The sequence below is a fragment of the Mauremys reevesii genome, linkage group 2 (assembly GCF_016161935.1).
Source record: "Mauremys reevesii isolate NIE-2019 linkage group 2, ASM1616193v1, whole genome shotgun sequence".
Lineage (NCBI taxonomy): Eukaryota > Metazoa > Chordata > Testudines > Geoemydidae > Mauremys > Mauremys reevesii.
This window is the reverse complement of record NC_052624.1, coordinates 169077409-169093317: the sequence shown is the minus strand read 5'-3', so window position 1 is coordinate 169093317 and position 15909 is coordinate 169077409. Positions and strand designations below refer to the sequence as shown.

Genomic DNA, 15909 nt, shown 5'->3' with positions numbered 1-15909 from the left:
TCTCCAGCTATCAGAATGACCCATTAGAGCCACAGGCAACTGGGTATAAGATACAGCAGCCCTGAGGCTGAGGCACAGTCCTCAGCCTGCTCCCTCCAGGCATTTTTGCTCTCTCCTCTTAGTGAGCTGCACTGACCACAGCATGGAAACAGCCCAGGATCATAGACAAAAGCTTTAAATGTTGTTAAGTTCCCTTAAAATAGTAATCCTCAATGCAGCCTGCAAAATTTCCCTGATTTTCTTTTTTTAAATTTTAATGTAGGATTTAATTTTTTAACTCCAATGTTTAACAAACAAAGCTGCTTTTGAACCAGACAAAGGTTAAAAGGAAAGGTTATTTTCTCAGACAAGTCTTCTACCTTATTTTGTCATATGGCACTCCTAGAACTTAATTACTGATAATAAAAATTTACATACGGTGTGCCCGTTTATCCTCAAAAATCCCAGAGAGCCGTACAAACTGTATACAACAAATCAACTTAAATTCAATTTAGTATAAAAAAATTTCTCAGACCTTGTATGTCATACTGAAGCCCAGGGCAATTCTGTTGTTTTTTTAAACAGCTGGGTTATAAACCCAAGAAAATAGACTCTTGTAATGGAAATACTCAGAGACCCTTAATTATATTGACACAAACAGGCAGCACTGTGTTAAGATTTCTAAAACACATTTTGAAAGCCAGGTTACTAAATCTATATGAAGTTAACAGATCTACTTATGTATTTTGTTAACCCATACACATTTCATTATTTCATCCTGATACATTTCATTATTTATTCAGTGTACTGAATAAGATCTCAGTTTCTACAAAAATTACAATTGAATAAAGTGCATGAAAGCACTCCTCTTTTTTCCTTCCCATTTAACTTACCTTCCTCATACTGTTGCAAGACTTCTATTTGCAAAAACATTATTAAAAGGAAGGGACTCCTCACCACCCACTCAGCTCCCAGAAGCCAAGAGAACAGACTTAAAGATATTGTTTTTGTAGTTTTACACAGATGCTCTTTGGCCCTAAAAATATGTTCTAAGTCGAGTGCACATTTTAAAGGGATTTGTAAAGAATTAGCTTAAACAATTCCAAGCACTAACTTCAAGCTTATAGTAACTTTTGAAACTATGACATATAGAACTAAAATAATTTACTGACTACATTTTTTTAACTCTTTTTCTAATAATTTCCCATTACCATTTAATGCTCTGTAATTCATTCACACTGAAGATGACCGGAATTCAGCAAACACTAGTCAGCAATCTTATGGAAAAGATGATTTGATTTGCAGAGCACATTTTACGGGATTCAGCAGGCACTGCACGTTTATGGGCACTAGAAGGGAAAGTTGATGGCAGAAGAACACAAGGCAGATAAAGAAGATCTTGGATGGATGATGTGGTATCCTGCATGGATCAAAAGGACTATTAATCCACAAAGAGATTAACAGAGGATTGTATAGAATGGGCTAGCATGGTTAAAAACCTCCAATAATGGAGATCTCACGTAACAAGAATTCATCCACTGCAGTTCTGTTTGGGGACTGTTGTGTGTTCTCACTTTCAATGGTATAGACAATATCATCCACATGATAACACTGTGATATTATAGATATAAGCAATCAACCAAAAGATCCTAGAAAACTTGGTCTACAGCTAGAATGCTTTCCCCCTCATTGCCTTAACGATGAATTATTATATAAATAATATATATACCAATTTCAAAGAAAAGTCTTGTTCAAAAATTCAGGCAATCAGAAATTAAGTTCTAAAAGATTTGATCTTTTGCACATTCACACAAAAAACAACACCTACATGAATGACGTACTGTGGTAAGTAGTGATATATTGATGGATCACTTAGAGTGTGTGTAGGGAACCATGAACATTTTTTAGAGGAGGGAGAGGATGGCAACAGCAGAGCCAACATTTTCCAACTATTTTCTCTTTTCAAATATTTCCATCCCATAAATATATTAGTAGGATCCTTGTGTTTGTATAAAACTAATACTCCGCTAAAATCAAAACCTTAAATATATTTAAGTTAAAAGGTGTCTTTTTCTGAGTCTTCCTCCCCCAGTATAAAACATTTTAAAATGCTTAATAAAGAGATAACTAAAGATCTGAAGTTATGGAGTGGTAATATTCAGGGTTTTGTTCTGACTCCTTAACAGAGATAGGTCTGATCCAGATTTGAAGTGCTTCTAAGTTTGATGCTGTTCAGATGCAGGACTTTTGTGTTGACCCAGCTCCAACAAAAAGATAAGTAACCTGAGTCTGAAAATAAAGCGAAATTTTCTACTTGGTTGAAGAGATGAAAACAAAACTGTAGAAACAAACAACCTGCACTATTATTATTTTTATATTAATGAAATATATCTCTTATTTGTTACTTCAATTTGTATCCAGTTATGTAAAACTGTAGAATGAGATTTCAGCAAAAATGTACATTAGACTGACACATTTTAAAAAAATCAAATCAGAGATATGTTGGAATTGGCCCTTACAGTGCAGAGAAACAAAGGTTCACAAACATAGCTCCCTTCTAAGTCAGGCTGTAAACCAGGAACACATGGGGAGAAGAAAGACTGCTTGTATCGTTCCAGGAAACTGGACTGAGGATTATTCCATAATTATATTAAACAAATACAGTATAAAGTGTTACATGGTGAAAAGTTCAGAGGCATCACAGGCTAAGTGATTGTTTGATCACAATACACTGAAGTCCTTTCAAGGCATTAATTCCTTAATTACTAAAGTTATGAAAACTCTGTGAGGTACACCTAATATCACTATATTCTATGGTAAGTCATTTTGTTTTGATAAGCAAATTCTGGGTTATACTGTTTCCACAGACTTTCAATTTAAATCCAACTTCTTTAAATATTAATAATGTTTTCTAATTTGCAAAGCACATCCCAACCCCGCTGAGATGCTATGACATGCTAGAGATTTATACAACAACCTTTTGAAACACTGTAAAACATAATAAAAAATACCCTCTAAAAACGCCAAACAAATTGAGGGGCTTAAGTTTGAAAATGTTTCAAAGCGAGGATGGGCTAAGATAAGGATGAAGTTCCATAACATATGAATTAACTAGGACCTTCAAAATCACTACAATGCAGACCATTATTATTGTACCTATTTTATTGATGGGTAACTGAAACAAGTGGGGTGGATTCTATCCTGAAATACATGAAGTCAATGGGAACTGCAAGCATGCATCTTCCTGGGCAATATGTGGTCAAGACACAGGACTGGGACTGAGGAGATGTAGTTTCTGTTTCCAACTTTGTTAAAGATTTCCTGTGAAACTCTGGACGTTTCACTTACCCATATCATTACAGACTAAAGCCTTCAGTCTATAACGTGTCTTCAGAAACTACGGTCTATGTTTAAATGGTTTACAGATATAACTATTTCGGTTAGAAGTGGTGGTGGTGTTTTTTTGTTTTTTTTAAACTGGAATAGTTATACAGTAGAACCTGAGAGTTATGGACACCTCAGGAATGGAGGCTGTTCGTAACTCTGAAATGCTCATAACTCCGAACAAAACATTATGGTTGTTCTTTCCAAAGTTTACAGATCAACATTGACTTAATGCAGCTTTGAAACTTTACTATGCAGAAGAAAAATGCTGCTTTATGTCATTTAAATTATTATGGTTAAAGCACAAACAGTTTCCTTAACTTGTCAATTTTTTTTTAAAACTTTCCCTTTTTTTTTAGTAGTTTATGTTTAACACAGTACTATACTATATTTGCTTTTTTTGGTCTCTGCTGCTGCCTGATTACATACTTCCAGTTCCAAATGAGATCTGTGGTTGACTGGTCAGTTCATAACTCTGAGGTTTTACTTTACCTGGAAAAGCTCTAGCATGGACACAATTACACCAACATAAAGTTGCCTTTTACCAGTACAGCTATTCCCCTTCCCATTCAGGAATAGCTATTCTGGTATAAAGCACCATTCTACTAATAACTGCTTCCACACCCCGGGGGCTGCACTGCTTTAACTATATTGGTATGGTTAGAGAAATACAACTTTCTAGTGCAGACAAGGCCTAAGTCGAAGTTCCCATTGATTTCAAAGAGCCACCATCAATATGAGCCGACTGTACTGTGTATATACTTCTCTCTCTCTCACACACACATATACACTTTCCAAAACAAGCATCAGACAACCCCCAAATGACACCCACAAAAAGCTCATACATAACGATAACACACGTGGCCCCATATAACTAAACCATACCCTGGGCAATTCCTCAGCTGGCATAAATGAGCGTAACTCCCTTTTTCTGAATGGGGTACACTGTTTCCAGTGCTACTTAGGAGTTCCCCGACAGTAATATCCAGACAACTATCCCATTGACACCTTCCCCACAACCACGACCTACATGGGAGAAAGACGCAGAATGACCTGTCTTAGCTGGACAATATCTTATCCATAAGGCAGGTTCAAGGACAAGTGGTTAGGGAAGCATCTTACAAACCTTTCCATACCCTAATAGACAGGACATCTTTATTGGGCCCAGCCTTGGGAAATTCAAGATTCAGCATTATTTCCTACCCTAAATTTCTCCTCATATCTTCTGTATAACCCATCCCTCTTTGGTTCTATGCACACACAATAAAAAACATCATTGCCTCACTCCAAAAGGAGTCTTCACCTGTCTTCTTCAGCAGGAAGGATGATGGCTGTGAAGGGAGGGCCTCCGACACAGGGCGAGTAAAGATAGAGAAAATGGGGGAGGTGGAATGTTGGGAAAACCAACAGGGAGGCTGAAGACCACCCAGGAGAAAAAGAAAACATTGGGGGTTGTGGGAGGGGGAGGGGAAGCACCTGAGCATGTACAGTAGCTAATTGTCAAATTTTAACCACTTAACTGTTTCATATCTATTTCTCCACCTCCACTCCTCACCCCCACTCCCACACACATATTAAGGACTTGGCTGCAAAAGCTTTTAGAACTAGAGCAGGCTTTTAACTTTAGCACAAAACCACCCCTGTGTTTTGAAATCCCAACTTAAAGAACTTGCTTAGAAAATGTTAAAAACCAAAATTTTAAAATGCTCCCAGGCTTTGATGTCCATTGCTAAATTTAAAGCCATAGTAAAACTGTATGGTTAAGTTATGGACTGAATATAACTTAATAGTAGAGAGGGACCCCTAATCATAATGGTGCTACTGCACATTGCTATGTTATGGAACTCAGAAGTATCACATACATAACAACAGGTGTTATACGTTACACCGGTTACTGTTCAGACAGTACATACAGATTCTCTGCTGTAATCCTCACTTTTCTAGGCTTTTCCTCAGACATTGTTCACCTAACACCACCTAAAAATAGGAGGTGAGGCAAAACACTTCTATAATGCCAGTTACCTCAAAGCCACCCATTGTTTTAAGAGGTGAGTTAAGCTGCTGTGATGCAAGGCTGCTATAATTCTGTTTCTCCAGAGAGAAAGCATGCATGGGAGTGACTCTCCATTGCCCAATATTCTGGGACACAGAAACTTTGTAATTTGGTGTTAATTACGGTAAATCCTTCCCTTGACTTAAACCACAGGGTTTTTTTTTGTAATTGAATTTTATTATTATTATTATTTTGCTAAAGCAAACAAACTTGGGGACTAGTTCCTTCCCTTCACTGCACAGGTGCCCTGTGGGGGAGCTTCTTTGCTTCCCACATTCACAAGCAACAAGGCATGAATTCTCCTCAGGGCTCATCAGAGGGTTAGAAGGCAATCCCAAGCTAATGTTCCCACTTGCACACTGCAGCCTCTTAATCCTCTATCACCACTAAAAAGGGGTTGTAATAATAACAACAACCAACTATATATTTCTACAGTACTTTACAAACACATAGTAGCCATCCTCCCTGCACCCAAAGGGTTTACCATCTAAGGGCTTGGCTACACTTGCAAGTTGCAGCGCTGGTAGAGGCTTTCCAGCGCTGCAATTACACCCTGTCCACACTTGCAGGGCACAACCAGCGCTGCAACTCCCTGGCTGCAGCGCTGGCCGTACACCCAGGTCTGCTTGGGGTATAAGGGTTGCAGCGCTGGTTCTGCAGCGCTGGTCATCAAGTGTGGACACTCACCAGCGCTGTTATTGGCCTCCAGGGTATAAGGAGTATCCCAGAATGCTTTTAACTAAATTATTCCCTTTGTTTTGTTATGCAGCCTCTCTTTGTTTTGTTGTCAATTCGGAGCTCCGTGCACGGCACCGGGAGCTGCTTCAAACATAGCTCCTGTTTGCTGTCATTAATCTGTAACTACTGTCAACAATGAAATGAGATAACCCCTGCAGGGGCTGAGTGCTTGCTTTGCTTGAGAGAAACGGGGGGAGGGGGCAGAGGGGGGAAAGAGTATGTTGGATGCAGGTTGTTTGCAGTTAACAGTAAGGGGGTGGGAAAATTTTCTGATTTTGCCCAGTGTCGGTTCCAAAAATCCACTCTCTCTCTCTCCCCCCCCCCGTCCCTGTCACACTGCCCCACACCCCCCTCTTTTGAAAAGCACGTTGCTGCCACTTGAATGCTGGGATAGCTGCCCATAATTCATCACTCCCAACAGCGCTGCAAATGCTACAAATGTGGCCACACTGCAGCGCTGGTAGCTGTGAGTGTGGCCACACACCAGCGCTGGCCCTGCACAGCTGGACGACCAGCGCTGCAACTACCAGCGCTGCAGATTTGTAAGTGTAGCCATACCCTAAGAGAGAGAGGTAAAATATGCACACAAAGAGTGGAAGGATAGTTCCCTGGGAGAATGGGGACAGATTGCTGCAGAGGAAGAGAAAAGAAAGGTAACAGGAAGAAGTGGGGTTTAAGGAGGTGAGTGAGGGGGAATTTGGGATAACATTCCCAATGTAACGTAAGACAGAGGAAGAGACAGAGGAAGCAGTGTGGTTTTATGGCAAGAGGCTAGGGACAAGATCAGAAAGAGGGTGGTTGGAGACAGATGGAGACGGAGGAATGCACTACAGTCAGCAGCATGCGCTAGCCATGATAATGTAAAACGCTCCTTTTAAAGCCAGACATGTGCATCCTGTCACATGCTGCCCAAGCCTGACCTAGCAGGAAGGATTTCTGGAATAGAGGATACAGTACATCTATCACAATCACTGGCTTCACCTTCACTGTGCTGCCCAGCAAAGGATTTTGCCCTTTGTACGTACCTATTTCTCTCCAGCCACATGACACACATATTACATTTAGGATCAATTATATTCCATCTTCCCAAACCAGCACAGGGACACACTTATCAAACATATGACATAGGAACAAAACAAATACAGCAGGATTGTGAAGTCTGCCATTGAACTTAACCATTCACACCCAGCCTTGTAGCAAGCCCTGTTGTTTTGCCCTTAATGAAGAATTGCTGTACCCTTGACTCTCATTTTGTAGATACCTGGGTTTAAAACCCCGCTATGCCTCCAGCCCTCTTCTGAGGCCTTGGCTACACTTGCAAATTTGCAGCGCTGCAGCAGGGTGTGAAAACACACCCTCTCCAGCGCTGCAAATTGCGGCGCTGCAAAGTGCCAGTGTGGTCAAAGCCCCAGCGCTGGGAGCGCGGCTCCCAGCGCTGTACATTATTCCCCACAGGGAGGTGGAGTACGGACAGCACTGGGAGAGCTCTCTCCCAGCGCTGGCGCTTTGACTACACTTAGCGCTTCAAAGCATTCATTTACCCAGTGGTGGAGAGAGATAAGAAGGGATGGCTAACACTAACAAAACAGCCACACCCACGAACAACTGGAATGCACAGGCCCACAACACAGCTTTCAGTGGTGCAGTACAGTTCCGTTTCTCTTATCATGGCCATCACCATGGTATCTATTCAGTTCTATTCAGCAATTTTCACATCACATTTCATCAAATGAGCATTCATCATTCAGGAACGTCAAGCTTGAAGCATTAAGACAATGGAGCTTTTGGGATAATCATATTCACGCAAGCTGTTAGAAGCACTCAGTTTGCAAGCAATACCCTTTTTAAATTACTTTTTTATTATGCTCACTAGTACTTTATTCACTTCAGGAATGCTTCAGGTCCCAGTGACCGGGAAATAAAGTGAGTACAGCCATACATTATACATAAAGTCAAAGCATTCTTTTCAATGTAGTTCATTTTAAGAGCTGAAATGGTGTCTCTTTCATGCACACTGTTCAGTTGGATAGTCGCTTATCTGGAACTAAAGTTGGAATCCTCTGAGGATCACATTGAAAGCGGTCAGCATTTAATTCAATTTTTTTTTCATATCCATCCCTATCAGAGTCTCAGGAATCTTCAGCTAAATTACTTTAGTCACAAAGACTTTCAGGAATTTAATGCAAAACAGGCACCAAACAAATTCAATCATTGGATCTGTTTTTTTTTTTTAATACCATAAAAGTGAAAAAGTTGATTCACTGTGTTAGTTTTCTCTCACTCCCTGATTAATTTTAACAATTGTGTTCACTGCTGCTGTTAGAATTATTATATGCACCTTTATTATTTTTTTCCAAAGGTGCTATAACATAAAGCTCGTCTTGTTTTCCAACAAGCTAGATGTTGTAAAATCACAGAGAACATGCTTGATTCAGTTTACTCCTTCTCTCCCTCCCAGCCTTATCCTCCTCCATGTTCTTGGGTGGGCAGATTCATGGGGAGACTTGATTTTTAGTATAGTCACCACCAGGCATTTTGCTACTCTCCTGAAGCACATCTGGGCTTTATATCAGGCCTTTAATTAATCCTCAGTGAAAGCCAAGCTATGACATTTTGACTGGGCAGGCTCCAGTTTTGGACAGGTCTTGATTTATTGCGACTGAGTCTCAACCAACTTTGATTTATTTCAGCTTTGGGAGGAGGGCAAGCGTCGAACAGAAAAAGCACTGTTGGATGCAGAACATGTGATGCAAGTAAAGAACGTCCAGATTTCTGTGGCCCAAATGACAAAGGGCTCAGACAATTTGAAACAACAACAACAAAAAGCACCTAAGTAGCATAAAGGCTTTGGTAAAAAAAATCACTTAAAAAAAAAGAAGTTTAGCAAACTAAGACTGTACTATTTGACTGAAAGTGCCAACGAAGGAAGCCCATGTCTTATCTCTAAGCAAACAATAAATCCCTAGTCACTCATCAGAGTTAATCATGGCTCTCATCTGCATTCAGCTAACTACAGAGAAGCTGGGCTGATGCTTTCCTGATGAGCTGCTTTCTGTGAAAAGGATGTTCTCCTATTGTCTGCCAATCCATCTTGGGTGAATGTCCTTTAACAGGTCTTCCCACTTTGACGGTACCTTGAAAGGTCTGCGATGTGCCAAGTCTGCTGTGCACAGAGAGCAAGGCAACAAGAGCCAAACTATTCATCTAAATAAAGCAACAAACAATAATCTGAGCCACTAAACAACAAATCCATTCTGCTGAAATATAAAGGCTTTTTGTTTCTTACTCTTTTACTTCTTACTTTTGTTTTATTGCTTACTCTCTTCAAACACTGGCAGTGTGTCCTTTTTCACTTTCGTTTTGTTTAATTCAAATATGGTCTTGGACAGGTAACTTTGCAATTTTTTCATATACCACTTTAGATCAGTTTTCTCTGATCATCTACAGCTATATGCACAGTCGAACAAAGCTCTAGTGTTCAAATTACAAAGGGGAAAAATAGATTTGTGTTCTCTTGTGCTTGAAAAGTCATATAGATAGATAATATATAATCTATGCCACCACCGACGCTTCCCTCCACACACTTTTTAATATTTGAAATTCAGGTCTTGTCTAGCCAGAAAGATACATGGAAACTGGAGTATTAGTGGCAGTATAATCTCGCTACAGAAAAGAGTGAAAGTGATGCAATTGAAAAAGTAAAAGATTTTTAATATGAACAATTTGGCACTTTTTATTTGTGGACATCTATTGAACTCCAGTGCCTAGAGTGAACAATTGACAGAAAAGATATTTTTTGTTAAACATTCAACATCCTCTTCTATTAAGATCTCAAAAACTTCTTTGGAGCCACCCCTCAAAAGTTCTCCAGCAACAAAAGGGAACATCATATTTCACATTCCTGATATTTCTAAAGTGTAAAAAAAGAAACAAAAAACACAAAACAAAAACAAAAAGACCACACACAAAACCCACCATGGGGGAAAAAACCCATAAAAATAAAACAAAACAACCCCCCCCTCCAACTTTAAGACCTTCTACATAAATCATAAACAAAACACAAACAAAAAAAAGCACAAACCTGGCTTTAAAAGAAATCTTTTATGGGTCACCTTTAAAAAATAAAACCAGGCAGTAGGCAGCTAAGGGGATTGGTAATGCAATACTGAGACTTTCACTTTTAGGTTGTTGTTTCAAATCGGTTTTAGAATGATAGCCATTGGAAGTTGTTACCATCCAGTGGCTGCTCAGTGGCTTGTGTGAATTTCAGCAAGAAGGGCCATGGAGACTGAACTATTTTGTTATTCTCCCAGAGGAATTCCTTCTAATTCAGTATGGGAGCATATTAGTAGATAATATGAGGAAGCTTTCATGGACACTGCCGGTGCTGTCCCTCATCTCTGGATACATGGAGGACTTCATTCCCCAAGGCTGGCTGTCCGTGAGCAGTGATTTTAGAGGAGTGCAAAAATCCCTAGTTTAACTGCAATATATTCATATTCTAATAAATGGACTGTGAGGGAACTAGACCACTTTAGTTTCAATAGTAGAAGCCACATCGTTTGCATTTTAAATGGATTCTCTTGGGCAAGATGTTTTATTAAGCAAATTAAGAACCAGCATCTCTACTATTTATGCTGCTTGTTTACATTTCAAGCTACACTCAGTTTGGATGATTTGGCCTAGCCCCACTGCAGGTTTGAATGAAGCAGCAGGAAGGGAGACAGGGGTGTGGTGGGTCACTTTGTCCCAGGGTAATCGGGAGTAGAGGATAGGGCCACAGCATCATCCTCTTGACAACGGCGAGGTGACCAGAGGATGCCACAGCCTTGCTTCCTCTGATTAGGAGTCACTCCCTGATATGAATCTTCATTGGCTGATCCATTTCCATAGCGGCCCTAAGGCCTGGTGCTGGGCAAGATTCCAGAGTCTAACTTCTGTCTTTTACCTGGACACTGGAATTTTACTTTTGTTTTTAGGTTTAGGTTTGTTTGTAGGTTTCATACTGTAATTAGCACACTGCTGTAAGCTCCGGTAAACACTGCAGACAAATGTTTAACTTGAAATCAAAAACAGTTTTTGCTGAACTCTATGAAAATTCATAAAATAATTTCTATTACTATTAGACTACATAAAACCTGTGAATGGGGGAAGGGGTACAACACAGTTCTAACAGTGTCTCTTTAAGGGACCTATCTGACAGCAGATTTTGTTTTCCCCTTTATAAAAGTGATCTAGTAGTGCATTATACTAGTATCCAGAGGTTTTTCATTTCATTTTAGGTGTACTTTACCTATAACATACACCAATGTAATTGGAACACCTATAGTGAAAAATAAAATCTATTTGTTCCCTTTAAGAAAGTGTAGTGAAACTATAAGCTGCAGCAATACTTTCTAATACCAACACAGATTGGTATTTTGAGAGACCAAAATTGAGAGAACAAAATGGCAAATTGAGAGACCAGTTAGTTGCTTACATTTGGAAAAGTTTTTTAAATGAACCAACATAGCTCTAAAGAATCATCTTCAAAAAGGTAATTCTTCTATATGCTAATTATAAACCTATCAACTTAGATAAAAGTTTGCTATTTTACAAGTAATTATAGTACACTATAAAGGAGCTATAATTACTCAAAATTGAAAAACTAAAAATCAGAAATTGTAAAAATGTAACTTTTCTCCCATCTTGAAATATTGTACACATAAATGATTAATCTTCTATAAATCAGTACAAATATGCTTACAATCAGTGAATAATTTCCTTGTATAGTTAATTGAAAAACTAATATAAAAGAATATATACACAATTTGGGCATTTAAATACCAATATCTTAAGTAACTGCTTAGTCCTGTAATTATTCCAGACTATTTTATCTAGTTACTGCATTAATTTTGATGCAATGAGTGATTGATTTATTTTGGTTTTGGACAGACTTATTAAAATTTGTTCTTCTGCCAGTTACAGTTTCACATATGTGCCTGTTGGTTTTGTGCTTGCCTTCCTTAGATGTTACGATAATCAGCACAAAAACCTTCTTTGAGAAAAGTATAATTTACTTAATTACAAGGAGAGATCAGTCACACATCAGTTTCATCATTCTGTCACGCTTGCTGCTGAAAGTTGGCAGAGACCGGGTCAGGTGAAGCCTCTTTATTCCAGTTCGATTTTCAAATGGATATTGTGCCAAATGGAAACAGGTCTTATAGCTTCTAACTGCGTTCTTTCAATGGTACATTTCAGGCCAAACTGTGGCTGGCCCAATTGTGGGTGTGTGAGTAAGCTGTGTGTGCAAAGAGCCTCTTTCTCTCCTACCCATCCTCCCTTTGTAAGGGCAAGATACAATGGGTGAAATCTTGGCCTCATTAAGGCCAAGAGTCCCAATAACTGCAATAGGGGCAGGATTTCATCCAAGATCAGCTCTTGTGATATGGAGTGGGTTTGCAGTGTGCTCACTCCCCCAGCATGGTAGGAAGCTTTGGGAGGGACTGTGCTTCCTGCAGTTAAAACCCTCTAGGGTAGTATAGCTCCTCAAAGGCAGGCAAGTCCTTGAAAAAAAAAATCAATATCTGGCCCTTAATTGGTAAAGTTCAGATCAAATAATGTAGTCTGTACTTAAAGACAATACATTAGAAACTGAATATCTGTGCCTGTCTGTACCCCGAGACAGGACAAAAGAAAGGACGTTTTATTTCTTGGGTTGTTTTTTTTTTTAAATACTGTAACGCATCTTCATTGTTTTCCTGAATTATATTTTCAAGAGGCAATATATTCTCCTTAAGATGAAAATATGTACAAGCCTGGACCTTCAAATACTGCTTTGACTGCAAGCTCTTTTGGACAGAGACTTTTTGTTCTGTGTTCGTACAATGCTTAGTGCTACGGGGTTCTGGACAATGACTGGTGCTACTGCAATACGAATGAATAATCATCATTGTAACCAAAGGCAGAAAGCTAAATTTCAGTAGTGAGCGAAAGGAATGTAGAGTATAAGTAATTTGTAAGGGTTTGTGAAATATTGGGTGTGTGCTGTGCACATGTATAAATGGACCAGCAATGGCAACTCCATAGATACAGTATGAATCTTTGAGGCACTGAATGATTCATGGAAGGTGCTGAGATTCCCCAACTCCTAATGAAGAAATTAGGGGTAATCTGAATCAATGCGATATCTGCCCTATCCATAGATATCCCATTACATCTATTTCACTTCTTGCTGTAGTTATAAAGCTGCATCCTCTTGTAAAGCTAGATATGCATGTTTACCGCAGATGCAGGAGTGCAACATTTACAGACCCAGGCCAAGACTTTCATACTTTGCTGTGCAGCAGAGAGAAAACCTAGGACATCTGTAGAAAGTATTACATTGTCATTAGTAGTCAGTGATGTGAAAAATTTCTGAAGTGGCAATACATTTACTATATATCAGTATAGGATGGTAATAAAGCTATTAGCAATAAAATGAACACAGAATTTTTACTTTTTCCCTGTCAATCATTTTCCTCCTGAAAATCAATAGGATATATACGTCATGAGATTTTTTTTTTTAAACAAGTCAAAGTAAGGGAGATGTTGCCAATAGGGTAAACACTGTTACTCCAAAAAATATGATCTGTTTATAGACATGTGGAGAAAAATAAATGAACAACAACAAAAAGATGCCTTCCTTATAAAAGAGAGAATGTTTTGTATTCTCTTTTATCAATGCAAAACAACAAAAATAATTTTATGCTATATCACGTGCAATAAGGAACCATAGTTTTTAAACAGGTGTTCATTATATCAAAAGTAACAAGTGTGTCAAATGATATATAGTAGTGGTTGCCATGATAAACAACTGTGGTTAAAGAATACTTGCAGAGTAACATCCCACATGTAAAAGGTTAAGACACAAATTTGAGTTAATGCTCCACTTATACAATTCACCATATTGGAAAGAAATCTGTGTCGGTGCATTTTGCAGAAAGAAAAACTTATTTGATTTCATGAATATCAGTCCTATTTTTAGATGAAGAAATCTGAGGGACAATCACATTTATGCTAGGAATAATAATTTACCGAAGGTATAAAACCTTTTATGAAATTCAAACCTGCAGAGTGAACTTTGTAAACTTTATAACTGTACCTGTTCTTTTTATAGGAACATTTATTACTGAATATAACGCACTAGTTAAAAACTACTGAATTTAGTTTACCAGTTTTAATAATTGTGTGGACACAACAACAAAAAAAGCAACACATTGATTTAGGACAGGGGTTCTGAATGGGGGGGTAGGAGGGAGGGAGTGGGGGTCATGACCTGCAGAGGATTGTGATCACCCTACTTTTCTCACATTGCTAACTGGGAGGGGGCAGGTACATAGTAAAGTTGTCCCAGTGTGTGGAAGGTTGAGAATCACTGATTTAGGAAAAACTTCCTAGTTTGTCTACAATTTTATTTGAAAATAACAACTAATCCCTGAAAGCAGATAGTTCAGGAAAATTAATTTTTAGGGATTAGGAGTTGTCATAATCTCCTCTCCCCTAATCCAACATGAAAGATTCCTGAATCCCACTATGTTTCACCAGACATAGATACCATAGAGACCAATTGCCTAAGTGTACACATCAAAATCTTGGTTCCTATGGCATAATTCCCATTAACTTCATTGGGACCAGGATTTAGGTTCCTATGTGTAAACAGCCTCCTGGCAGGCTGGCCTTTGGGTCTTCAAGGCAGTGGCAAATGTGGGTGTGCATGGAGGTGTAGTTGTAGGGAGAGTTTGAAAGCAGTGGAATCAATATCACAGCCTTATCCAGCTCCTCCACACACAAGCTGGGGGTACATGTCGTCTCCAGGAAATCTTTCCTTCCTTACAGCTGCAGATCTGAGCCCAATGGAAAAGATTGTAAAGTTGCCTGTCTACAATCCCGAGGAAACAAACAATTGTTTTTGTTGTAGAAAGAAAATGTGGTTTTTAGGAGGGGAAAGAGAGAGGACAATACTGCAGTAAAGTGCTTGACACCAATAAGCATTCTCCACATATTTAACCTGGTAACCAGACCTATCTATCCCAAGAGATAGTTAAATGTTAGCCAAAGGCGGCCAGCTGGAAAGTTCAGATGCTCTATCTTTGGGCCATTAATGTTGGTTGTTGGGTCAGACTACATCCAAAACACCTACAACTCAACATTGAAGTATTTCTTCTAGAATTGAAACTGGCACATTGAGTACACCCCGTGGATTTGGGGAATGTTCCCCACTACAAAAAAAATTATATATATATATCACATTTTTTCCATGTGCAGACAGCAAAGAACACATACTTTGATGAGAACTTATTTTCTCCATAATAATATACACAATACCAGCAGCTACAGTACAATACAAAAGGGCCCTGACACTTTAAACTTACCCCCTGAAATATTTGTTCTCTCAGTGGAATGAACTGAAATCACTGGAGAGCTGAAAACCTAAATTCTGGGAACGAACTGCCCACAATGTTTTACTGACTTCTTTTCAAATGAAAAGAGTTATAGTACAGTGAGGATGTTACCACCCAGACATAATAATACCAGTCACTGTTTTGGCTTCCGATGTAAATTGAACCATTCTGGTTTGTTTTTTTAAAGGTCCTCATTAAATTTTAATGATCTGTTTTAAAGTATTTTTTTTCCTGTTAAAATTAAAAATGAGTGTGCTACACGGCCTTCACAGAGCATGGTGAATTATTCTAAGATTCATGAAAATCTGCAAATCAGAGTTTAGATAATAA

General features: G+C 38.8%; 1 protein-coding gene across 2 annotated transcripts in view; it reads right to left on the bottom strand.

Moving 5' to 3' along the window:
- GMDS (GDP-mannose 4,6-dehydratase) overlaps positions 1 to 15909 on the bottom strand; it is a 544205-nt gene that overhangs the window by 252413 nt on the left and 275883 nt on the right. Inside the window, exon 8 of one of the 2 annotated variants that reach the window (XM_039525667.1) lies at positions 8441 to 9358. The exons of the other annotated variant lie outside the window; for it this stretch is intronic. Within the exon in view, the coding sequence (XP_039381601.1) occupies positions 9161 to 9358 (198 nt within the window). The 3' untranslated portion in view covers positions 8441 to 9160. Of the gene's footprint in view, positions 1 to 8440; positions 9359 to 15909 lie in introns of those variants that run through there. 2 annotated transcript variants of the gene reach the window in all.